This window comes from Phyllostomus discolor, chromosome 4 (genome assembly GCF_004126475.2).
Source record: "Phyllostomus discolor isolate MPI-MPIP mPhyDis1 chromosome 4, mPhyDis1.pri.v3, whole genome shotgun sequence".
Lineage (NCBI taxonomy): Eukaryota > Metazoa > Chordata > Mammalia > Chiroptera > Phyllostomidae > Phyllostomus > Phyllostomus discolor.
In genome coordinates, this window is record NC_040906.2 from 138,588,926 (window position 1) to 138,613,839 (window position 24,914).

General features: G+C 45.1%; 4 protein-coding genes and 2 non-coding genes across 6 annotated transcripts in view; 2 read left to right on the forward strand and 4 right to left on the reverse strand.

Annotated features, from left to right (window-relative positions):
* Positions 1 to 1,137: 1,137 nt before the first annotated feature.
* DPPA5 (developmental pluripotency associated 5) lies at positions 1,138 to 8,345 on the reverse strand. The gene is made up of 4 exons (XM_028511065.2): positions 8,264 to 8,345; positions 2,067 to 2,187; positions 1,802 to 1,981; positions 1,138 to 1,369 (listed from the first exon to the last, which is right to left on the reverse strand). Exons 2-4 carry the CDS (start codon positions 2,176 to 2,178, stop codon positions 1,311 to 1,313), a joined length of 351 nt encoding a protein of 116 aa, XP_028366866.1. The 5' UTR covers positions 2,179 to 2,187; positions 8,264 to 8,345; the 3' UTR covers positions 1,138 to 1,310.
* A 2,223-nt stretch (positions 8,346 to 10,568) lies between these two features.
* Positions 10,569 to 11,926, forward strand: KHDC3L (KH domain containing 3 like, subcortical maternal complex member). The gene is made up of 3 exons (XM_036024355.1): positions 10,569 to 10,951; positions 11,149 to 11,328; positions 11,591 to 11,926. The coding sequence occupies exons 1-3, from the start codon at positions 10,783 to 10,785 to the stop codon at positions 11,740 to 11,742; spliced, it is 501 nt and encodes a 166-aa protein (XP_035880248.1). The 5' UTR covers positions 10,569 to 10,782; the 3' UTR covers positions 11,743 to 11,926.
* A 6,560-nt stretch (positions 11,927 to 18,486) lies between these two features.
* LOC114495787 lies at positions 18,487 to 18,592 on the reverse strand. Its single transcript, XR_003684462.1, has one exon. It is a non-coding gene; the product is annotated as a U6 spliceosomal RNA (small nuclear RNA).
* A 1,667-nt stretch (positions 18,593 to 20,259) lies between these two features.
* On the reverse strand, positions 20,260 to 20,392 carry LOC114495870. The gene has a single exon (XR_003684533.1). It is a non-coding gene; the product is annotated as a small nucleolar RNA SNORA33 (small nucleolar RNA).
* Positions 20,393 to 22,629: 2,237 nt separating this feature from the next.
* On the reverse strand, positions 22,630 to 24,183 carry LOC118499902 (oocyte expressed protein). Its single transcript, XM_036022561.1, has 3 exons — positions 23,706 to 24,183; positions 23,312 to 23,491; positions 22,630 to 22,920 (listed from the first exon to the last, which is right to left on the reverse strand). Exons 1-3 carry the CDS (start codon positions 23,887 to 23,889, stop codon positions 22,841 to 22,843), a joined length of 444 nt encoding a protein of 147 aa, XP_035878454.1. The 5' UTR covers positions 23,890 to 24,183; the 3' UTR covers positions 22,630 to 22,840.
* Positions 23,888 to 24,914, forward strand: part of DDX43 (DEAD-box helicase 43) — a 33,629-nt gene continuing 32,602 nt past the window's right edge. The window contains exon 1 of the mRNA XM_028510652.2: positions 23,888 to 23,994. Coding sequence (XP_028366453.2) covers positions 23,888 to 23,994 — 107 coding nt within the window. The remainder of the gene's footprint in view (positions 23,995 to 24,914) is intronic.

Sequence of the window (24,914 nt, forward strand, 5' to 3'; positions counted from 1 at the left end):
TATAGTCCTCATTCTGATGATCCCTCAACGAATCAGAGGTGAGCCCCACCTACAGTATGCCATCATTTACTCCCAATTTCACATAACCTGTGGGGGCCTAGTATAGCAATTCTTAAGTGTGGTGGAGAATCCCAAAGACCCTATCAAGAGGTCTGTTATGTTCTCCTTTTCACATACCTATCTGTAAGGCTGAATTTTCTTCAAACTCCAATCTAAATAACATTCTACAGCAGACTGAATGCAGATTAAGAACTCCACTAGTAGTCTCTTATTAAGTTTACAAAAATATAAAACTGCTGCACTGCCCCTGGCTAGAATGGCTGAGTGAGTTGAGCACCAGCCTGCAAATTGTAAGGCTGCAGGTTTGATTCCCAGTTGAGGCCCATGCCTGGGTTTCAGACCAGGCAGGTCCCTGGTTGGAGACTGTGCAAGAGGCAACTGATCAATGTTTCTCACACACATTGATGTTTCTCTCTCTCCCTCCCCCTCTCTCTAAATAAATATATAAAATCTTCTTTAAAAATAAAAAATTAGCCCTAGCTGTTGTAGTTCTGTGGATTGAACATGGGCCTGGGAAGCAAAGGGTGGGTCACCAGTTCAATTCCCAGCCAGGGCACATGCCTGGGTTGCAGGCCAGGTCCCCAATAGGGAGTGCGTGAGAGGCAACCACACACTGATGTTTCTCTCCCTCTCTCCTTCCCTTCCCCTTTCTCTAAAAATAAAACAATAAAATCTTAAAATAAATAAATAAATAAATAAAAATTAAAAATTTAAACTGCTACACTGAGAAGGCACTGGCACTTCTGTACTTGTTTTGGATAATATTTGTTTTTCATTTTATATATTATGTTAACCTATTATAGGGTTATTATTTTCTAAAAAGTCCAGATCATTTCCAAACAATATCACATCTCCCTTAGATTGACCAGTTTTTGATTGGAGCTGCATCTCGAAACTTGGCTCCCAGACCTCACCCCGCTTTTTAAATCTAGCCAGGTGTGCTCTTGGACCTCTCTACACCTAGCTTTGGGAGTTCCATTAAGGCTTAAGTACAAGGTCCACCTTAGTTGTGATTTTATATCCAACACTTCAACCACATGTCAAGGAACTATTCATTTAAAATTTTATTCTTTAATTAGCAACCTTGGGGAAAAAATCACCTCAGGACTCAAGAGGCAAATGCAGAAAACCACAACAAGCTGTTTTCCTTGTCAAGCTGCAGCACAGTTTAAACCGGGATAGATCCTCTCCAGCTCTCCACAGCCTGTCGTTCACATCCTGGTCCCAGGTACGTTGGTTGCAAACTGGCCTCACTTCATCAAAGGGTCTAGCTCGAGGGCATTCATGGCTTGCTCAAGTCTGAGCATCCCTGCACCAGAAAGCAACAGTAGGTGTGCGTGAGGAGAGGACAAAGGCCTAGCCAGTTCACAGCCTCTTTCAGGATCCTGGCCAGGCGTTCTCCGCCTGAGGTTCTCAGGAAGCTCAGAACGCGAGGCCACCGGGTCCATTCCAACAGCCTCCAAGCTGGGCATTGTGTGGGGAGCCTGGGATGAGATCTCAGAAAAACCTACCCTATGAGGCCAACTCCAGGGCACCTCCCATCATAGTCTTACTTCAGGGTCCCTAGGACCAGCCGATGGTACTACCAAAGTAACCTCAGGGGTCGCGCAAACACCAAGTCCCCCTAAGGTGAGGTGGCTGCCGGAGGGGATAGGATGGGATGGGTGAGACGGACTGACGGAGAGGGAGTGAAGCTGCGTTCCTCTACCCCTTCCCCACCACCTGACAAAGGGCCGCTCACCTCGCTCCTGCCTCAGGCGGTGCCTCTCAGCCATGGACTGGAGCATCCACTTGGTTCGGAGTTTGTACATGTAATTGCCGTAAACCACGACCTCGGTGAGGTTCGAGGATTCCAGGACCTTCAGCTCAAGCATGGCTTTGCTCACTTGCTCGATGTACGGGATCCGAGATCCGCCTGGGCCTGTTTAGGGGAGAAGATGAGTGCTCGGGCCCAGGGCCGAGACTCCAGGGGTCGAGGCACCCGAGTCAGGACTGGGTTCACTCACCAAACATGGCCTCCAGCAGCTGCGTCTGGACCTGGAACACCTCGGGATCTTTCAAGTCTTCCGGAACTTTCACCCACGGTGGGATATCCTTCCGTTTCGGCAGGGTCCCCATCTTGAGTGCCTCGAAACGAAAATCACGCTCTGAGTTAAGATCTCCCAGAGCCGCGGCGCGCGAGAAAATTGAACACCTGTGCAGGCCCCGCCCACAACCAGGCCCCGCCCCGGAAGGCCCCGCCCCCGGCCTGGTGGCCCAATCGCGGGTTCACAACGCTCCACTCGCTGGCCCTCCTGCCTACGTTCTGGTGGACTACTCTCTTCCCAGCAATGGTGGGCCCAGCTGCCTGAGAGTTTCTAAGGGTTGCCGGTTTTCACCTGCATTCACTCGCTTCTTCCACACCAGAAGCTCTGGGCCTTCGGAGTGCATGGGGTGATGGTCCGACTCTTCCCCTGGGAAAGAGTGGTTGGGCCTGGACCCGGGAAAGCGGAAGTCCAGGTTTGAGAGTGCGAGAACCACCCAGAATCTATCAAATCGAGATTCCATCCTCCCACGTTCCAAAGAAGGATCCATTTCCTGCTGGACCGCAGGCCTTCACATCTCAGGCGACCCCTGAAACTTATGGGAACTCAGACGTGATTCCTGCCACTTAACAAAGAAGAAAACGAGATTCGAAAATTCATTATCATCAAGGGATGTGATGGGGATCGAAAGTGCTCCCAGGATTTGAGTTGCTCGAAGGCCCAAGGTCTGGAACTTTTGAATCGACTCTGATTTCGAAGCTCATCCGTGCCCGGCTTGACCACTGGGACAAAACTATGGTCGAGCCCTGGCTTGTGTGACTCAGTGGATTGACTGTGGCCTGTGAATCAAAGGGTCACCAGTTCTATTCCCAGTCAGGGCACATACCTGGGCTGCAGGCGGGTCACCAGTTGGGGGTGTGGGAGAAGTAACCACACCTCGATGCTTTTCTCTCTTTCTCCCTCCCTTCCCCTCTGTGTAAAAATAAATAAAATCTAAACAACAAACAAACAAACTGTGGTCCAGGTTTCCGACCCTGAATAAACTTGTTTATTCATTTTTTTATAATATTACTTGAAGCAATGCACTGCATTCACCCAATGAAGGTATAATTTCAATGTTTAGAGCTTCATAGATGGCGATGAAGCTGTTTTTTCCCAAGGCCACGTCCTGGTAACATCTAACACCCCCTCAGCTGGCTATTAAGACCATTTTGGGGGGCATATTTCATCACAATCAGTGAAAAACTATAGGTTCTTTTACAACCGCTGGTGTAAATAAGTTTTGGTGAAAAAATAGCTAAAACTCTCAAAAGTCTCAAACTGAAATTCTAAAAGGTTACATATCATTTGAATATCCAGTTCCTCAGATATTGAAGAACTGGATATTCAAAAGATATGTAAGTTCTAGCCCACAAATTATGAATTACAAAGGAGATAATATTCATTTACAATAGAGATTTGAGAGACAGATGCCACCTTAACCAAAGACCAACATTAGCATCACCAATAATGAGACAAATGGACTTCTGGGTTGTCAATGTCATGAAAACAAACAAACAAAAACAGAAGATTTTTATTTATAGGGAGACAACTAAATGCTATGCATGAAAAAAATCCTGTATCAAAGACAGAGAAAGGACATTTCAGGACAGTGGGGAGAATTTTAATATGGACTATATCATAAAATACTATTCTATAACACAGAACTTCTAGAATAATAAATGTTTTTATTATGCCAGAGAAGGTTCTTATTTTCACCAAACAATGCTGAAATGTATAAAGTGTCGATACAATCTACTTACAAATAATTCAGCCCCTTAGTAGATGAAACTCCATCATTTTCTATGTATATAGAGAGCCAATGTGACAAATGTCAACAGTTGGTTCTTAGTAAAGGACACTACTTTTCTGTAGTTTTGAATTGTAATGAAGTGGGGAAAGTAATAAAATATAACTTTGGAGGGGAGAAAAAGTGTAACCTATCTCCCCAGTGAGGACTTCCCCTCGCCATGCTCTCTAAATCACATACACACACAAACACACACACATCATTTCTGTGGCTGGAAGTTTAATTCAGTATTTAAAGAAGCAGATAGAAGGGTGCAGGAATTGTGTCCAACTTAAAGGTATTAGAGATAAGCCTGCAAACTACACAAACTTATTTTAAATGTGTAAAACTGTACAGAGACTTATACTGTTGGCTTGAAAAGTATGACCATCAAAAACTTTTTTAATAGTAATGATTAATATCCCTTCTAAAGCGCTCATATACAAAGACACCAACAGAGGTATGTCACATCAGCAGTTTATAGGAGACTATTTCCTCACTCCAATGACTTGCCATTGTTTGCCTTGCCCCTGGACTCTAGATGCCTTGCTGTTTGTTCATTCACACATTTTGAACCTAGACTCTCAGATTCACAAATAGCTGCTTTGGGGGTCTGGTTGGAGAGTGGTGTGATTTACTAAGGGGAGTTAGATCCCCCTCCCTAGTCTCTTCTCAAAAAGGTGCCACACCAGCTCCTTCCTGCTTGGGGGACACCTACCTTAATTTTGTTATCTCCCAAAAAGAAATTGTGTCTCCAGGCACACCTACCTTTCGCTTCCCAGTCTGACCCTGAGCAACTGGCTATGAGTATATATGAGATGAAGCCACTGAAAATTCACTTTCAATCCCAAATGTTACCTGCCTGTAGCTTCTCATTTGAAGCAGGTAGGAACTCCATTCAGAGGCCCTGGAGCATTCACAACCACCATAGCCTCCCTTTCTCTCATTCCAGTTACTTGGCCTGCTGAGCCAGTACTTTGACTGCTGGGCAGCAGGAGGTGAAAGTGGCTTTTCATTGGAAGTTCATAGATATCCTCCACCACCCACCTCAGAGGTGAAGCAAGTAAGTGCCAGGTGCAGGAACCAGAGGTGTCAGAGGTACCCAGGGTTCACCCCCTGGCTTTCTGGAAACTCAAGGCACATCCTAGCCAGCTAGGCCTGGACAGAGATTTGGCTTCCTTCCAGCCTCCCACCCCAAGACGGCACTGTGGGCAGGAGGAGGACCCAGAGCAGACAGCAGGACCCTAGAGGATCTCTCCTTCCAACCTGAGGGCACACAGCAGTCTTTTATCTGGAAACCATCCAGAAGTTCCTGGGGCCCCAAACTGAGACAAGGCTGCAGAATATTGGGGACACCCCCTCAGGAAAGACAGTTCCCAAAACACGCATTCCACTTCTTGCTTTTCTAGGGAAAAGGCTGTTGTCGGAAGCTGTCGCCAGGGATCCTCCGCAGGGCCCGGGGCGTGGAATTTTAAGGGACTTTCGAGGAAATGGTTCCATACGCCCAGAGCAGTCTCTGCAGCCCAGATATCCTAGATCAGTCCCCCTTCTTCTTCCTCTGTCTGCTGTCAGGGTTCTAGCCCATTATCTTGGGTCTTTCCAAGGGTTGTGCCAGGGAAACGGAGTACGACCCGCGTGAGCTCAGTGCTTGCGGCTGGAAGCATTCACCATATCCAGCCTATGCAGGGCTGACTTTTCTGTGGAGCCGCTCAGCGTTTTTGGCTTCAGCAAGAAGTGTTCTCCCGAATCCCGGTGCACACCCAGCGCTCTCATAACTTGCAAAAGTGTCAGCTTCGCCCTGGCTGGTGTGGCTCAGTTGGGTTGACCCCGGACCTGCCAACCGAAAAGTCACCAGTTAGATTCCAGGTCAGAACGCATGCTTGGGTTGCTGGCCGGGTCCCGGGTTTTGGGTGTGCGAGAGGCAGCCAATTGATGTTTCTCTCGCACATTGATGTTTCTCTGCCTCTCTTTCTCCCTCCCTTCCCCTGTCTCTGGAAATAAAATAAAAAATAAATAAAGTGCTGGCACCTTATCGCCTATAAGGAGCACCCAGCTCTGGGAATGCACAGGCCCCCATCGCCCGGGCAGGGAATTCGCACGGCTTGCTCGGGTGGGGAAGGGGAACTCGTCGTAAGGCAGGATCCCACGACCCCTCCCAGGTGGCTTCTTCTGGACTTGCTTCTAGCTTCCCAGCTCCTGAGGACCGTGTCCGGCCACCGTCGGAGCCTAAATTCCCTGGCAGGTAGGAGCAGCAGAGTTAAGGATGAGTCAGAAGCCCCATGCCTCCAGCCCTTACTTCTGAAGCGGCTGTCCAGGCGCCTTCTGTCCAGGACCCACAGCAGCCATTAGACTCGCTTCCTGTGCCACGGGCATTGCCCAGTGTGGGTCTGCCACTTTCAGGTCTAGAAGCAACTCGTGCACCCTCCGGAAGAGCCTAAGGAGAGCAGTGCCCAGACCTGGGGAGCTCAAGGCCGTAGGGTTGGTGATCCCCTCGGGTCGCTTGCTAGTCAGGGTCCGACCACACGGAATAGAGTCCGCGGAGCCCGGCTCTAAGCACAGCTTGAGACTTTAGGAAGGACACTAAGAAGGGCGCAGAGGCGATCCACTACCGGGGAGAGGTCTCCGACCAACTCTTTCTCTCCCAGGATGGGCACCTGGCTGTGTGTTACCCTCGGAGTCCACAAGTGCGCGGGCTGCAACCACCATCCGCACTTGTAAGGTTTCCTCCGCTGAGGGAGCCTGGGAGCACCACGATCCACCTCCATTCTAAGCCCACTTCTATTTCAATTTGTTCTGTTGGGCTTTGGCCATGCCCAGGCCCTGGTCAGAGAAACAACAAGCTCTTTCGCTGGGGAACCAGGTAAACGTGGCACCGGAGGATAGTTCCTTCAGAGCGAGCCCCGCCCCTTCCTGCAGGCCTAGTCTACCCAGCCAACCCAACTTCCGGGCTCGTTAGGACCCGAAGCAATGACAATCATTGACTGACCCCCTGCTACATACCTACCTCAACTTCTCTGGCAACTCCAGGACTGTCAGGCGCATCCTATTTCTTACTAGTTGTGACCCTTGGGGGAGAGGGCTCAGTGCGCCCACATCTTGACACTTGGGGAGACACTTGGGGTGAAGGACAACCTAGCTAGAACAGGAGAGTGAGAATTTTCCAATAGAATAGTTGGTACTCTGCCAGTTTACATCTTACTTAAATTGCTATTAAAGCTCTATAATATTGGACCCAAATTTACCATCGGATTTTGTTGGTTTCCACTTATACACTGCTTTGCATTAATGAGAAGGCCATACAGCTCATTAGCCCTATTTGGGAGTATATAAGATGGATATAAAAAATTATAGATGAAAAGACAGATGAATTTTTAATACTCTAGCTATTTATTGACCTATTGCTTTTCAAAAAAAAAAAGTCCCTTGAACATTTGGAGGGGGTTTACTTGATTGGATGCTAGGAATGAAAACAATTTTTGTCCTAGATTTCAGTTGTTACTTTATCATAAAACATTATATTTAAAAATAAATTGGTTTTACTTTATACTCCAACCAATTGGAATCAGTTGTTCCATGGGATTTTACATAACACATCCTGCAATATTAAAGAGCTCCTCAAGCTTAAATGTATAAAAGAGTCACTTTGAGATCTTGTTGTTGTTGTTAACTTTCTTTTTTTTTTTTTAATTTATTCCGCCCTGGCTGATGTGGCTGAGTGGACTGAGTGCTGGCCTGCAAACCAAAGGGTTGCCAATTCAATTCCCAGTGAGGGCACATGCCTAGGTTGCAGGCCAGCTCCCCAGCGAGGGGCACACAAGAGGCAACCACACATTGATGTATCTTTCCCTCTCTCCTTCCCTTCCCCTCTCTCTAAAAAAATAAATAAATATTTTTTTAAATTGTTTCAATCATATTCAATATTATTTTTTATTAGTTTCAGGTCTACAGTATAGTAGTTAGATGATCATAGATTGTACTTTACAAAGTGATCCCTCTGATATTTCCAGTACCCATCTGGCACCATACATAGTTATTACAATATTATTGACTATATTTCCTATGCTGTACTTTACATCCTTGGGGATCTAGTTAAATGCAGGTTCAGTGGGTCTGAAGCTGACCTAAGATTCTTCATTTTTAACAATTTCCCAGGTGATGCTGTTGCTGCAAGCTAATGAATCAAATTTTGGGCAGCAAGATTATAGACACCTCAACTATCTACCTAAGACCATATCTAGATGATAAAACTCAGTAGATAGAAAAGCGCGAAGAAAGTACCAAATTTTCTAATTAGCGCTCTCTCAAGCTCTGAATAAAAACATGTGATGTTTTAACATCTTCGTCTCCATACTTTTTCAACATGAGGGAACCCCTTAAATAGCCTGCCTTGCCCTGACCAGTGTGGCTCAGTTGCAAGTGGCACATCCTCCCTGAAAAGCAAAAAGTCACCAGTTCAATTCCCAGTCAGGGCGCATGTCTGGGTTGGGGTTGGGGAGTGGTTGGTCTCTGGTCTGGGTGCACAGGAGAGGCAACCGATTAATGTTTCTCTCTCACACCAGTGTTTCTGTTCCCTCTTGCCTTTCCCTCTCTCTAAAATAAATAAACTTTTAAAAATAAAAATAAGTGGCCTGCCTTACCCCTGACCCTACCGAGTCCCTCCTCCCAGTCCCCTGATGAAAGGGGAGCTATTCATCACCATTGGTCAATTGCCATTCAAGGATATGAGCCCCAGAGCTGCCAGACATTCTGATTTTTGTATGAAATCTTCCATTTTTACAATGTTGGCACCTGATTCAAAAATTAAATGAAAAAGCCGTGTAGGCCCTGGCTGGCGTAGCTCAGTGGATTGAGTGCAGGCTGTGAACCAAAGTGTCGCAGGTTCGATTCCCAGTCAGGGTACGTGCCTGGGTTGCAGGCCATGACCCCCAGCAACCACACATTGATGTTTCTCTCTCTCTCCCTCTCTCTCTCTCTCTCTCTCTCTCTCTCTCCCTCCCTTCCCTCTCTAAAAATAAATAAATAAAAACTCTTAAAAATAAATAAATAAAATCTTAAAAAAAAAAAAAGAAAAGAAAAACCGGTGTGGGCACAACAAAACACATCTGTGGGCATCAGTAGGCCTGTGGAAACCAGTTAGCAACTCCGAAGAGTGTTACACTTTCTGGGTCTATCTGAATTCTCAGCCTCCGAGAAATAGTCTGCTCGAGAGGGGTTGTGAAGCCTCACATCTAATCTCCCACCACTTTCTCTCCATCTCAGATTCTTTCCTTCCTTCAGAGGTACATAACCTCCTTGCTTCCATCTTGTCCTCTGTCAGTTCTAAGTCGATATATAGGCTTAATGCAATTCCTATCCAAATGACAGCAAGATTTTTGTAGATACAGACTAGATTATTGTATTTATATATTTTTAGACTAGACTATTTTAAAATTTGTATGAAAAGGCTAAGGAACTAGAATAGCTAAAACACTTTTGAAAAGAAAAAGATCAGTCTCCCTAAATTTAATTATTATTATAGCTATAGTGATCAAGACTGTATGGTATTAGCAGATTAAATGTAAAGTGTATAGCTATAAAGCCCTGTGTTTTGCCCTTAGGGAAAAACACAGGAGTAACATGCATAGAACTGCAAGTATCCTCTGTGTCAACTAAGGAATAATAATATCATTGTATGTAATTTTGGTGTAAGAAACAGATTTCAGACTAGAGATTTTGTGGGGTTGCTTCCTGGATTGGATTCTTTTCAGCAACACTGATGAGACCTCAAATTTCAGTTTATAGTTGCTATGTTAGTGACTCTGTAAGTTCCACGGGAGACGGTTGTAGAGCCCAAATCCTTGGGTTAAAGTTATATATTCACCTAATTCTCCTACCTACCCATGGAAGTTTGTAAGTCCATCCAATGACCCTTTTAATTGATTTTGCCCTTCTGTGGCTCTTAACTCATATTCTGCTTAGGTCTTAAGACCATTGACCCTGTCAGACACCTGCAAACTTCTCATGCACTTCTTTGGCCAACAGAACTCCCACGGAGGATGCAAGGACGAGCCTGAGTGAATCCTGGGGATCTCAGCTCTCTGGGTCTGGGCGACACCCTAACTACTGATGTGAGAGCTATATAGCTTCACCTTCTTGAGTAGCAGTTAATAAGTAATACTTTAAGCTCGACAGAAAAAAAAATCAAGAAATGGAAATAGAATCGTGTTAGAGAATTAAGGCATCAAAAACTTTAAGGGACTCCTCTCTAATGTCCAAACCACAAGGATCACCTGCTGTTAGTTGTGTTCACCTGTCTCTGACAGGTTAAGGAAGAAGCTGGGAGTGTGCTGGCCTCTGCTGAGAGAACTCACCGGCCAGGGTTCAGGAAGAAGTGGGGGTCTTTAGCCCTTTCTTTCTCCTTGATGATTTGCTGTGTGTGCTTGTGTGCGTGCGTGTGTGTTTAACTAGGTTTTCCATTACAAAGTTATTCCAACCGTTCAGGAATGCTAAAATAGTCCCATTAGAACTGAAAATCACCCGGCTTCCCGAATACATCAGTTTCTTTCTCTGCAGATATTTTCCCGCTGTTGGATTTTCCCTACCGCAGTGGAGCTCCGCCTCTCGCTCCCAGGCGGCTGGGGAAAGGGCGGGTCCGCCAGCAACTAGGGGAAGCAGAAGCCCGCGTCTGCACTTGTGCGATCTTGGAGAGAAGCCGGGCTGCGGAGTTCCGGAGGCACGGCCAGGAATACAATGAGAAGGGCGTGGATAGGGAGGGGTTTGCCCCAAGCCCTTAAAATAAGGCTCAGGCCTGAGCGCTGCTGCCGCAGCCAGGCTCACCTGCGACTCCCGGCTGGCGTCCACAGCCCTGCTCCGTGAGAGGCTCGCCGCAGCATGGCCACCCCCAAGCGGTTTCCAACGCTGGTGCAGCTGGAGCAGTGGGAAGAGACGCTATTCCAGGTGCTCAGTAACACCACCAAGCGGCCCTACTGGTTCCACACCGAGTACCTTAACAGTCCGAAGGCAGTTCATCTTGAGGCGTGGCTGGTGGAAGCGATCTTTGGTGAGTGGCCAGAGAAGGGAAGCCAGTGCGGCTTCCTTTCTCGACTCCTACCAACCCCGTCCCCCAGGCTGACCGCATCTCAGGGCCAGCCTCTTCCGTGGCCCCGGCCGCCCTCCAGTGACACCCGCCGCCTCCCGCTCCAGTCGCTTTCCTTTCCCTCGTCCCCACCCCTCACGGCCTCTCTCCCACCCGTGCAGGCCCGGGCGGAGAGCACATCCCTCACGTCGAGTGTGTGTCGCAGACCCTGCTTCGCGTTAATCAGTGGGACCCTGAAGGCGAGGCCGAGATCTTGATATTTGGTCGGCCTTCTTATCAGAAGGACGTGTCCGAGATGATCATGAACTTGGCTTACTACCACCGCCAACTCCGGAGGCAAAGTACGGGACCCGGGAGAGTGAGGGGAACCCCGGACAGGTCTTGGGTGCCTTGGGAGGGATCCTGATGCTTCCGAATGTGCCCGGGCAGCGGTCTCAACCTTAGTCCGCCGGGAGTGGGTTTCCTCTTTACAGGGGATCTAGGACAAACTGACCCCGTGCTGTCAGATTCCGGGCCCCCACCCCGTCAGCCCGGACGATGACTCCTAATGTGGAGAGAGTCCGGGGACACAGGTGCGGTCTCCTTACGCTGCTTTTCTTCCAGGCTCAGGGGGGATCGCTGCTCAAGAGACCGAGCCCCAGAGCTCCCCCGCTGCGGTTCTGGAAGCGGAGACCCAGAGCTCCCCGGACGCCGCCCCGGAGGCGGCCACCCCCGGGTCCCCCGACGCTACCCAGGTCCCAGTTCCCGGGTTATGAAGTCATTTCGGGGCCCGGGGTGAGAGCCAGGCAAGGTTCAAATGGAAACCCCTATCGAGAAGATGTGAATTGCTCTTAGTTTCCCCTCCTCATGTCCCCCCTCCCCCCATGTTAAATGTTTGCAAACACGAATTTAAAAAGGCCTAACAAAGACTAGAACTTCCCTAATAAAGAGTCGAACTTCGACCTGGCTGCGTAGCTCAGTGGATTGAGCGCGGGCTGGGAACCAAAGTGTCCCAGGTTCGATTCCCAGCCAGGGTACATTCCTGGGTTGCAGGCCAGAACCCCCAGCAACCGCACATTGATGTTTCTATTTCCCTCCCTTCCCTCTCTAAAAATAAATAAATAAAATCTTAAAAAAAAAAAAAAAAGTCGAACTTCGCTACAGTCCGTGGATTGGCAGGTAGAGGGGGTGGGAGAGGCACCTTACTCCAGGCGCCAGTATCTGCTCTAGGCTGCTTTGTATCTACAAGCAGGTGAGACCTTTTGGATTTCTAGCCGCCAGAAGCCGCAGCCTTCGCTGGCAGATGCTTCCTTCGAGCTCCTTAACTGCACACACCTGGCTTTGCCCGGCGCGAGGCCGCTCCTGCCCGCGGATCCTGTCGTCACCGGGAAACCTCTCCAAACCTGCGGTGTTTTCATTCAAAGAGGCAAGGCTTCCAAAATTTGTTTCCTATCCGGCAGGCTGGGTATACTGTGCGGCACAGCAAGCTGCGACTTCCCAGCTCGGGCGAGCGCGGGTAAGGGGCGGTGAAACCGGGAGAGACGGCGGGACTGCTCAGCTGTCGTCCTCAAGTCTGCCTGGTTCATCAGGCCTCCAGTGAGGTTTGACTCGAGCCGGACGTACACAGTGCTAGTGACTCACAAACGCAGCGACCAGCTGCCGCAGGGCACTCGGTCACTTCTTACAGTTTGACTTCTAGTGTAAATTTAAGGTATTTAACATGTTAATTTAATACATTTACATATTATATGACTGCCATTGTAGCGATGATTAGCACCTCTTCCCGGTTTGGCTTCCCAGCTCCCGGGGGCTTGGACACAGGTGCCTGCTAGAAGAAGGAAGCAAACTGTCAACAGTTGGGTGTTCAGATCAGAAAACAACAGTAAGCCCGACCTTAGTGTTAGAAAACTTACATTTTCAAAACTCAAGGGCACCTACCTTTGAAGACCAGGGGGTGGTACGTCTATCACAGACCCTTTGGTTACCACTAATAGACGATCACTGCAATTTTAAATAAGCATTTATTTTACAGTAAGAATAAAGCTACAAAGCAGAATTTACAATAGGTTATTAACTATTTTTTAGAAGTCAGGAAAAGCCAAGGTACTTCAATGTGGATGGATACCGGCCAGCAGTATCCCTCTCAGCTGCGGATGCTCATCAAAACATGCTAAAAAAAAAAAGCTTTCTCTCTCTCTCTCTCCCCCTCCCTCCCATCCCTCTCTAAAAATAAATAAATAAGATATTTAAAAAAAAAGCCCTGGCTGGCGTAGCTCAGTGGATTGAGTGCGGGCTGGGAACTAAAGTGTCCCAGGTTTGATTCCCAGCCAGGGTACATTCCTGGGTTGCAGGCCATAACCCCCAGCAAAGGCACATGGAATCTTTCTCTCTCTGTCTCTCCCCCCCCCCCCCCGCTCCCTCCCTTCCCTCTCTAAAAATAAATAATATCTTAAAAAAAAGGATTTAAAAAGCATGCTAAAACCATAGAGACAACCAGGTCCTGTTGGGGAATAGGAACAGCAGGGCCACTCTTCACATGGGGAGCGCCTGGGCCACCCTCTCTCCTGGAGGGCGCCATGGCCACCCTCCCTGGTGGGGAGCATGCCTTGTTCCCCCTTTGGAGAGGCTTTTTAGTTTGAATAAGAATTCAGGTAAAAGCTCATTACTCATTGCTAGGAAGTAAGGATCAAACAATAGATAACAAAGAAGTCTGAGGGCCTATTTTGAGTCAGGGTCAAAGAGCTGTAAAACTTTAAAGAACAAACTTACTTCTTCCTTGGACCCTTATCATTCAACTGAGAGCATTCTAAACAAAGCAGGTTTCACAGGAATTTACATATTGTTTCTTAGGCCTGATCACCCGGGGTACCTGCCCTTTTCAGCACAGAGCTGCACCACCCTGTCATTGTTTCAGGCTTAGGTGGAGTAAGGGAACTAAGGCACCAAGAGATAAGGAGATTTTCTCCCAGATGAGGACTCAGGCTACATCAAAGCCGAGGGGCGAGGGTCCATCACCCCCTTTTGCCATACCCCTCAAAGTCCTTCCTTGGAGTTCTCCCATGTGATCGTGCCTGTCTTAGATCATTCCCCCCCTTGGGTAATCTTACCCATCATTGGGTAACTAACCAAGAGTTGGGGGCCAGGCTGGGTGAAGTAAAAGGAGCAGAAGAGGTACTCCTGCTAGGGAGATAAGCTTCTGTCTCCTTGCTGGCTTATGGTCCAAGACCACTCCCTCAGCCTTAGCCTTGGCAGGGTTACAGCTTCTGATACCAGGCAGGGCGGTTCCCAACACTTCAAGATCCAGTATCAATGTGGACACAAATTTTCTACTGAGGCTACAGAGTAAACAAGATTCAATGTTGCTCCCTTGCCCCCTCTAAGTAGTACCCACATGACCAGAAAGGCAGATTCTCTCCTTTACAGGGAAGATTGCTGAGCAGCAAGTAGCAAGCCAATGGGAACATTCAGGAGTCTCTGACTATTCTAAAACTTTCACAAAAATCCCCTAAACACATAGACATATCTGAAATGATTTTGGGGTGGGGGCTGGTACGATACAGTAAACCTCCTTGGTTGCAGGTTGGAGAGATCAAGAAAGAAGGAAAGGTTGAACTTTAAAAGCATTCAGTTGTGATGACACACAATTCTTTGTGCATGTATAGTGTTGATTTTTTAAAAAATTTATTGTACAAGGGAAGGGAAAGAAAGAGGGAGATAAATATTGATGTGAGAGAGAAACATTGATTGGTTGCCTCTTGTATGAGACCTAACCCACTACCCAGGCATCTACCCTGACCACAGATCTAACTGGCAACCTTTCGCCTTGTGGAAGGATGCCCAACCAAGTGGGCCACACTGGTCAGGCTGGTGTTGATTTTTTTTTTTTAAAGGTATAGTCTTCTCAACATGGCATGAACCAGTGCCATCTGAGTTTTCACCCAAAGTCCCTATCTTATAGACCTCCCTATCTGCTCTCTAAAATGTACTCCTACAAAAAATCACTTTTAACAGTTTAACTTGTATGTACTTTTCCATAATTGCATGTACATTTTTTTCTTCCAGCAGTTTGATGTCTTCAGTATAGGTACACTTTAACCTTCCCCTTACTACTAGTTGATTAATTTATTAATTGTATTTTCCATACAAACAACTATAAACATACTTTTTCCCCACCCTGTATTTCTACAGAGAGCTTCCTAGAATTGAAATTGCTGGGTTAAATAATGAGCACCTTTAAAATTTACTGCCAAACTCTTGTACAAAATGTACAAAATGGCCATAACAATGTATTTTTCACTACAAAGTATGAAAGCTGTTTTTGCTGTACTCGCCCAAACTCAATGTTACCAATACATTTTGTCCATATGTGACTTTGTAAATTTTTTTTATTTACCCCACTATTTTAACCATGTTGGTTTATAGGGCAAGCCTACTCTCAAAGTTCAAATTGGTAGTCTTGGTCATTTTTTTTCCCAAAAGAAGTAACTTGTTGAAGTACATAGAAAAATAATTGAGGGAAAAGGATAAATGTCTTCCAAAAATATTGGCTTCATTAAGGTACACTAGAGTGCTTGTTTTATTCTTATTCTTTAAACTATATGTGCATTATATATGCATGGACATGTGTCTTTCACCAGTTAAAAGATGGTAAATTATATGCGAATGCTGGAAACTGAGGCCCAACACAGTCAACAGAAGGTTATCAAGGAACAAGGGCAAAACCTACAGGAGTCTAGAAAACAGTGACTCTTTTCTGTACATTTTTGAGGATAAAATGAGTGATGGCTAATGAAGTCAGACTGAACAGTTTTTGATTAGACTGACAAGGGGCATCGAAGAAAAAAGTTCACTGTTGACGGAATCTGTAGAAAATTTTCAGTTCAGCTATGGAACACACATGACAGCCGGTCTCAGAGTTTTCCTTCAGCTCTGCCGTAAACCAGGTTGGCACTGCTTCCCTCATTAGAATTTCTCAGCTCCACACTTTTGATCAAAACAAGGCCTTGTGAAATATGACAAAGAATGAGGCAAAAAAGCCCCCCCCCCCCCCGCAAACAAATCATGCACCTCCTGATGTGATCCACTGAGGACAGAAGATGATTTGTGTAGTATTTTTGCCAAAAATATATATATATAACCTAGATCTAAGGGTGAGGAAACATCAAAAACAAAAGCAGGGTTGTAAATGAGGGAAAGAGAAAGCTGTGTACTCTGAGAGCAGCAAACACTGCTTACACATCTTGGAAGCAGGGTAAACTGGTTGGCAGAAAACAGCTTAGTGTGGACAGTCTTTGAGTGGGCTTACTGGAGAATACAAATGGAGTCTCTGCAAAACACTGAAGATTTAGCCATGCCCTGGCTTCGCTGGTTGGTGCATAGTCCCATAACCAAAGGATTGAATTCCAGGTTGGGGTACCTGCCTGGGTGGTGGGTTCAGTCCCCCAGTCCGGATGGGTAGAGGAGGCAACTGATGGATGCTTCTCACATTGATGTTTCTCTGTCTCCCTTCCTCTCTCTAAAAGCAATGGAAAAAAGAAGTCCTCAGGTGAGGAAAAAAAATTTAGCCACAGAGCAAGTGACAGCCTATCTCTGTTATGGCTGCCTCTGTACTTCTGCTCATACTTCAAATTTAATAGACATCTATCTGCACTATTTACTTTCCTCAGGATTTTTCACTAGACACCCAGGAAAACCTTATTTATAGCCTTCCTGATTCCTGCTGGAGCCCTTGTATAATCAGATTTTAAAGACCTTCACCTGATAGCATCGCTCCTTTAAAAAGTGGTTATGATTAGCCTTGGCTGGTGTGGCTTGGTTGGCTGGAGCCTTGTCCCATGGACCAAAAGTTCGCAGTCAGGGCATATACCCAGGATGCAGGTTTGATCCCTGGTTGGGTGCATAGAAGAAGGCAGGCATTAATGTCTCTCTCTTTCCGCCCCACCCCACTTCCTCTCTCTAAAAGCAATGGGAAAAAAAAAGTCCTTGGGTGAGGATTTTTGAAAAAAGTGTTGTGATTATAATTGGAACTGCATTGAGTTTTTAGATTAATCTGGGAAGAATTGACCACATCTGTGCAACACTCTACTTTGCTATCCATTTATTCAGTTGTTTTCCTTCCCTCCTTCTCTCCTTTGTCCTTTTCATATTCATTCATAGATATTTCAGCTAAAGGAATAGTTTCTATATTTTATCAGAAATAAAATTTCATTGCTCAGTTGGTTGAGCATCAACCCAAAAAGCAAAGATCACCAAAGGTCTTGATCATGCCTGGGTTTCAGGTTTGTCTCCTGCAGGCGGGAGTGGAGGGGGGTTGCCTCAGGAGGCAACTGATTGACGTTTCTCTCACATTGATGATTCTCTCCTCTTTCTCTCTCCCTTCCGCTCTCTCTAAAAATAAAATCTTTTTTAAAATTTTATTGTACTTTTTTCTTTTTTTTAAGATTTTATTTATTTTATTTTTTAGAGAGGGAGGGGAGGGAGAAAGAGAGAGAGAAACATCAATGTGCAGTTGCTGGGGGCCGTGGCCTGCAACCCAGGCATGTGCCCTGACTGGGAATGGAACCTGCGACACTTTGGTTCGCAGCCCGAGCTCAATCCACTGAGCTACGCCAGCCAGGGCTTAGAAAATCTTTAAAAAAATAAATTTTCATTATGCTGAAGTAGAATGTAATAAGGTTTTTATAATCCCTAAGGCAAGAAAAAAAATCACTTAAGAAACAGTAATTAAAATGGTATGTAAGAGCTCACTCTTCCTTTTGGGTGCAAGCACACCCTCACTTACCCTTCCTCCTTTTCTTCCCCCATAGGCATGCATCTCCTAAACTCTAAGGGACCCCATGAGACTTGAAACTGAGGGTGAAATGGGCAGCTCATCCCAGGCTAACCCTGACCCTGTCCCCAAGGCTCTCTTTCGTCTGACTTTCCAGTGAGGTGATAGCAGCCCTGCGTTGGCTCCCGTCTTTCTTATACCATTTCTAGAAAGCCCAGGCAGCCCCACCTAGCCTCTCTCATGTTGCTGCTCTGCTCTAGGCCTTCCTTGTCTCACTGTCCCCACCTTTAATAAACATATGTTCAAAAAAAAGCATATAAGAATTTAACGTAAACTCATGGAGGAAAAGAACAAAAAAAAGATGGTAGGAAAAAACAGCAAAACAGTAGACAAATCCAATCATACTGATAATTACATTATATCTGAATGGACAAAATCTTCCAATCAAAAAACAGAGATATTCCAACTAGATTTTTTTAAAGCCAGCTTCAAAAGAATACATTTTATATTACTCTATTTATATTAAATGTTCAAAAAGGCAACTTCATAGAGACTAAAAGCACATGGTTGCTCGGGTGGAGACAGTAGTGGAGATTGACAGTAATGGGCATGGAGAACTTTTGGGAGTGATTCCAAAACTGGTCTGGTGATGGTGGCACAGCTCATAACTTACTATGAGCATTTTTTGAATTATACACTCAAAATTTTATAGTATGTAAGTTGTAACCAAATAAGCAACTCATTTTAACAAATATATATGGAATGCTTCACAAATTTGCATGTCATCCTTGCACAGGGGCCGTGCTATGTTCTCTGCATCAGTCCAATTTTAGTACGTGTGCTGCTGAAGAGAACACAGCAATTAAATTTTTAAAGTGTGTTGATTTTAGAGAGGTGAAGCTAGAGACAGAGACAGAAAGAGAAACATTGATTTTATTTGTTCCACTTATTTATGTATTTATTGGTTCTTTTTTAAAAAAAGTAATTATTTTTAGAGACAGGGCAAGGGAAGGAGAGAGAAACATCGATTGGTTGCATCTGGCACACCCCTAACTGGGGACCTGACCTGGAACTCAAGCATGTGCCCTGACTAGGAAATGAACTGGTGACCTTTTGGTTGGTGGGACTGCACTCAATCCACTGAGCCACACCATCCAGGGTAGTTGGTTACTTATTCTTTTTTTTTTTTTTAAGATTATTTATTTATTTATTTATTTTTAGAGAGGGAAGGGAGGGGGAGAGAGAAAGAGAGAGAGAGAGAGAGAGAGAGAGAGAGAGAGAGAGATTTTAATGTGCGGTTGCTGGGGGCCATGGCCTGCAACCCAGGCATGTGCTCTGACTGGGAATCAAACCTGCGATGCTTTGGTTCGCAGCCCTGCACTCAATGCACTGAGCTACGTCAGCCAGGGCTTTCGTTACTTCTTTTATGTGCCCTAATGGGAGACTGAACCCTCCATCTTGGCATATCAGGATGATGCTCTAATCAACTGAGCCACACAACCAGGGACACAATTTTTAAAAATTATAGTGCAATAGTACTCACACCCAAAGTCTCTAACATGAAAATTCTGAATTTAATCTTTATTGTATTTTTTCCATTACCATTTAGTACCCTTATACCGGCCCCTCCTCCACCACCAATCACCACACTGTTGTCCATATACATGAGTCCTTTTTTCTTTTTGCTCAATCCCTCCAAAAAATGAAAATTCTGACTGTGGACATAGGGCAACTGGAAGTCTGATACATTGCTGGAAGGAATGTAAATTAGTTCAACCACCTGGGCAATTTGAACTTATGCACATCCTGTAACCCAGCAATTCCAATCTTAGATGCACATTCAATAGAAATGCCTATATGGATACACCAAAAGTCATGTACAAGAATTTCCATAACACTATTTACTATAAGCCTGAAGAGGAAACAACCAAAATGTACATCGACAGAACAGGAAACTATAGTTTTTTCATACAATGGAACTAGAACTACTCTCAGCAAGGATAAATTTTACAACTCCATTTGTATTTAAGTCAGTATAATAGTTACCCTTGGGGACGATGTAAATGGATGCTTTTGCAGTTCTGGTAATGTTTTTTCTTCTCTGGGTGCTGTCTAAATGGATGTGTTCCCTTTGTACTGTTTGATGAACCTTCACACTTCGGATGTATTTTTTTTAATACTATGCATCAACAAAACACTTATTAAAACAATAGAAGAAAATATTTGGAGTTATGGAAAGGTACTTGAAGGCAACATATGCAAAGTGAAATTCTGAATATTTTAACTTTATACATTGCCTTATTTTTATTTTTCACTTTTTAAATAACAGAAATTTATTTTCTCACAGTTCCAATGGCTAGAAGCCCAAGATACAAGTGCTGACAGGTTTGGCTTCTCCTGAGGCCTCTGTCCTCGGCTTGCAGACAGCTGCCTTCTCACCCTGTTCACATGGTCGTCTCCGTGTACGTGCACCTGTGTGGTGTCTCCCTCCACATCCCAATCTCCTTTTCTCTTTCCCTCCTTTTCTTATAGCCATTTTTAAGAACCTTAATGAGTTCAATGTCTATAAGGTTCATAACATGGCTTTCCTATAATTGCCAGATTTCTCTAAATTTCTGAGGAAATACATTCTGGTAAGTGGACTCATTGACTGGCTTTACATTGCCTGATTTTTTAAAAACATTGAACATGTATGCTTATCCTCAGAAAAATCAATAATGCTATTTTTATTTTGAATGTGGTACAAGTAAATATGTTGTACTTTAACAACTTGTTAGAAAAAAACACTGTCTTATTCCTCAAATTACTGTGGATTCTTCACAAATTAAGAGGTTTATTCTTATTCCTCTTAAAAAGAAGTCAAAATAAGAAATAAATCTGAATTCAGCTGCACAGAAAAAGAAAAGCAAGTGGAAAAGTATAGTTTAGAGGTAAGAAATTTGGATCCTAGAATCAATGTTTTGGTTTAAATTTCACACCTCCCCACATCCTAGCTCTGTGACATTAGCAAGTTCACTTTTGCTCCAAGAATCCTGCTTAGGTGCTTGGCACAGGGCCTGGTATGTGATACAAGTTCAAATAAACATATAGCCCTGGCTGGTGTGGCTCAGTGGCTTGAGCACAGGCCTGCAAACCAGGGTCACTGGTTAATTCCCAGTGTAGAGCACATGCCTGGGTTGCAGGCCAGGTCTCCAGTAGGGGGCAACCACACATTGATGTTTCTCTCCCTCTTTGCCTCTCCCTTTCCCTCTCTAAAAAATAAATAGTGGAGAAGGGAGGGAGGTGGAGAGGGCTGGGGGGTGGGGTGGGATGGGATGGGGGTAAAGGGCAGAAAACTGTATTTGAACAATTAAAATTAAAAAAGGAAAAAACATATAGCTAATATTACCCCCAAATTCTAATAGAATGACAGAGCAAGTATACTTTTTTAGGTATTAAAACATTATGAAGGTAGTAAAAATACTGTATTAGCACACGGATTAAAGGGAACACAGAAAAACCATTTAGATGTTGTAATAGTTTGCAAAAGCACCATTATAAAATAACAGACTGGTGGCTTAAACAACAGATATTTTTCTCAGAGTTCAGAAGGCTTGAAGTCCAAGGTCAATATGTTACCAGGTCTGGTTTCTTCTGAGGCCTCTCCTTAGCTGTAGATGGGTGCCTTCTTGTTGTGTCCCCACATGGTCTTTCCTCTGTGCTCCACCTACCTCTGTTCACATTTTCTTTTCTTATAAAGACATACGAGGAAAAGGCCCACCCATAAACCCTCCTTTTACCTTAATTACCTCTTTAAAGGCCCTATCTCCAAATACTGGGTTGGCAAAAAAGTCTGTTACATTTTTTCTGTATGATGACTCTAGTGTTTCACTGTCTTTAACTTCATTTGAAATTTTATTAGATTGTATTGTGAGCTTTAATATCAACATGCATTAACAAAAACCTATCAAAATTGGTGAATTTTTGTGAAGCCATTTTAATATTGAAGATGGGAGAAGATATGTAACATTTTCAGCCTATTATGCTTTATTATTTCAAGCAAGGTAAAAACACAACTGAAATGCAAAGAAAAAAAAAAGGGCAGTGTATGGAGAAGCTGCTGTGACTGATCAAACATATCAAAAGTGATTTGTTTGATATCACAGTTTCTTGGTACTATTTGGCCAAATGATTCTTTGCTGTGGGGCTGTCATATGCATTGGAAGATGTTTAGCAGCACCCTGGCCTCTTCCCACTAGAAGCCAAAAGCAAGAGATAGATGACATACTCAACATATCCAAGTCGATCAGGTTATTGGTGAAAATGAAAAATGTGTCTTTTATTTAAGGGGGGAAAAAAACCAATGGACTTTTTGGCCAACTCAATACCCTTATATCCTGATATAATGGAGCTAAGGAGTACAGGATCATTTAGTAATTTAATTTTGAATAATTTGGGGAAAATTGGAATGAATTTTAAGCACAACCCTCTTCCACCAAATACAGTCTCAAATGTTCAATGGTTTTGTAGAAATCCCACTAGGAAAAACCTGGAAGACTATTTTTCAAATTTCTACAGAATGAGAGGAAGCAGTTCCTAAATGTGAAAGTAAGGGATGAGGAGGAGGGAAAAAAAAAATCACAGAAACCAATGAGTAGTTTAACTGCATACAATAATTTGTCATATGCAAGAAATTTAGAACCAAAGAGTAGAAAATATTACTTTTAATGGACCATTATTTGTTACAAAAGCTTATACAGGTAATAAAACCCCTCATATTCAGAGTTGTAAAGAAGTAATGAAACTTGGTAGTTTCAAAGTGGTAGAGACTAAGAAACAAAAATGAAAACACTACCCATCAGGCCTTTTACCTACCCCACACACCAAGACATGCATGGACAGTCAATCCTTTGTAAATTTAATTTTAACTGAGCAAAGTACTTTGTGCCATCGAACAAAAGGGGGAATTCATTTGTTTACTACAACAGCATTCACATTTGCATCAAAATAATCAAACCACTATCCATCAAGTAAAAGGAAAAAGAACGCTGAGATGTAAGGATAATTGCTTCTGTTGAACTTCAGTAGCAGAAGCAGGTCTGTTCCCCTAACGCTCCTGACAGTACTTATCCGACAGGAAGCTGGGGAGTCTGGGGATCTGACGCACGTGCCTTCAAAAACTGCTCAAGTTGTTTCATCTTCTCCTCTGGATAAGCAAAAATGGTCATTGTTTCAAAATTACTCGGTCATTGCGGGGGGTGGGGGTGGGAGCAGGGAAGGGAGCGGGAAGAGTGGTGGAGTGGTGCTGGCAACATCATCTCTCCCGGTGGGGATTCTGAACTTGGGTCTGTAAATGGTGGTGTAACCGAAGGGAGGCTGGCACGGGCAGTGATGGGCCCGAAGCCTCAGACCTCAAGCTTACTCCAAGGTCCTGCTTGGACTCCTCACTAAAGGATGCCCAGGGGCTGTGTGCAGTATATTGGAGCTGGGAAACTGCAAAAATCACTGGGAAGGTCAGAGAGGCTGGAAGGGAGCCAGATACGGCCAGGTGGTTCGCCCTGGCTCCCGCTCCACATGCAGGTTTCAAAGACCCTCACCTCGGGCACGATGTTCTCGGTACCCTGACGCCAAGTTCAGGAGCAGGCTCTTCATGCGATTTTGTACACGGGGCTGTCCGAAAATGGTGATTTCTACTAAGCTCCCAGAGTTTACTATGTCCACCGTCAGCAGGACCTGGTTCATCCACTCCAATTCAGGAATTGTGGCTCGGTCTGGGCCTAAACAGGAAAACAGACTCTGGGGGGCGGCACGGTCCAAGGTCAAGAGGGCCTAGATTTGAAGGGAATGTGGTCCAGGGAAGGGAAGAGCTGGAAGCTGGAATCAGGGCGTCAAACGTGGCCGGGGAATTTGGGAAAGACCTTGGAGCGCTGCCCCACAAGGCCCCTCTATGACTGGAGGGTTCAGGCCACCCGCATGCCTGGGGTTGCTCACCAAAGATAGAGTCAGCCAGCCATGCCTCCAGGTAAAACACCAACGGGTCTCTCAGTTCCTGCACAGGAAACCACCACGGCCGAGTGCGAATCCGCGGCAGGGAAGGCGGCATCCCCAGCCCGTCCAGGGACTGGGCGGACGTCCACTGATCGCCCTGGACCGCAGCGCCTGGCTGGCCCGCCATGCTAGGAGCAGCAGCCCTGGGACGAGACGAGTTCGCGCTTGTGGGACTACAACACGGGCGAAGCCTGCGCCCGGCTTTTGTGGTTTCCAGCCAGCGCACCTTCCGGTGTTGCCCCGCCCGCGCAATTGACACCGGGCTCTGGGCGGAGGCGCTGTGGAGCGCTTCCTGCGCTGCATCCAGCACCTGGGCTTGCTTTTCATCCTAGAATCAGCGTTTGGCTCCAGCTGGGTCTCGGGGCGTTCCGCGGTCACCTGTGGCAAGTAAGATATCAGCCTCCAAGGCCCCTGCCCCTGCACATAGCTGACTAACAGTGTGATTTGAATTGGTGACTTTGTTAACTGGAAATCACTTTCAGTGCCTAGATTAAGGTTTCTATGTTACCGTCCAGAGGTAGGTAGGTAAATCAGGCCCAGGGCGAGCTCATTGAATCTACATTTTTCTCACTTCAGCTCCCTGTTATCTTCTGACTCTCTGGTTGGTTACTCCTTCTAAATCATTCAGGCAAGTGTTTCATATTTTAAAAAAGAAAAGTCAAAGGTGTTCCTTATAGAAAATCTAGCAAGTATAGACAGATCCTGCTTACTTCCAAAATCCTTAAGCAACTAATATTTATGCTCATTTCTTCCAAATGTTCTTAATTTTAGTTAAAAATTTAAATTATGAAAGCTTTCACACATTCAAAAAGTTATATAATAAACACCCATGAACAATGTCCCTCCTCGCCCCTCACCCCCGATTAACAAAATGGTGACATTTTCCCACATTTGCCTCACTCCTTTCCTCTTTAAAATACATATCACTAAAACATCTTTCCTTTCCCACCCCACAGGAAATCACTGTCCTGACGCTGGTATACATCATTCCATGTTGTCATACTTTTTCTAGTGCATTTCTAGAAATATTGTTTGGTAGTTTTAGAAAAGATAGCATCTGCTGTACAAATTGTTTTGTTTGTACAACTAGCTATGTGTTTGCTTTTAAAATCACCTTAGTGGAAAATGTTGACCATTTATATATGGGGGTAG

Coding starts and splice junctions, on each gene's coding strand:
- DPPA5 (XM_028511065.2), bottom strand. CDS start 2,178: ATGGGGACCCTGCCGAAACGGAAGGATATCCCACCGTGGGTGAAAGTT. Junction 1,982..2,066: donor GCTGCTGGAGGCCATGTTTG/GTGAGTGAACCC, acceptor TCCCCTAAACAG/GCCCAGGCGGATCTCGGATC. Junction 1,370..1,801: donor CCGCCTGAGGCAGGAGCGAG/GTGAGCGGCCCT, acceptor TTTCTGGTGCAG/GGATGCTCAGACTTGAGCAA.
- LOC118499902 (XM_036022561.1), bottom strand. CDS start 23,889: ATGGCGGGCCAGCCAGGCGCTGCGGTCCAGGGCGATCAGTGGACGTCC. Junction 23,492..23,705: donor GCTGGCTGACTCTATCTTTG/GTGAGCAACCCC, acceptor TTTCCTGTTTAG/GCCCAGACCGAGCCACAATT. Junction 22,921..23,311: donor CCGAGAACATCGTGCCCGAG/GTGAGGGTCTTT, acceptor TTGCTTATCCAG/AGGAGAAGATGAAACAACTT.
- KHDC3L (XM_036024355.1), top strand. CDS start 10,783: ATGGCCACCCCCAAGCGGTTTCCAACGCTGGTGCAGCTGGAGCAGTGG. Junction 10,952..11,148: donor GCTGGTGGAAGCGATCTTTG/GTGAGTGGCCAG, acceptor CCACCCGTGCAG/GCCCGGGCGGAGAGCACATC. Junction 11,329..11,590: donor CCGCCAACTCCGGAGGCAAA/GTACGGGACCCG, acceptor CTTTTCTTCCAG/GCTCAGGGGGGATCGCTGCT.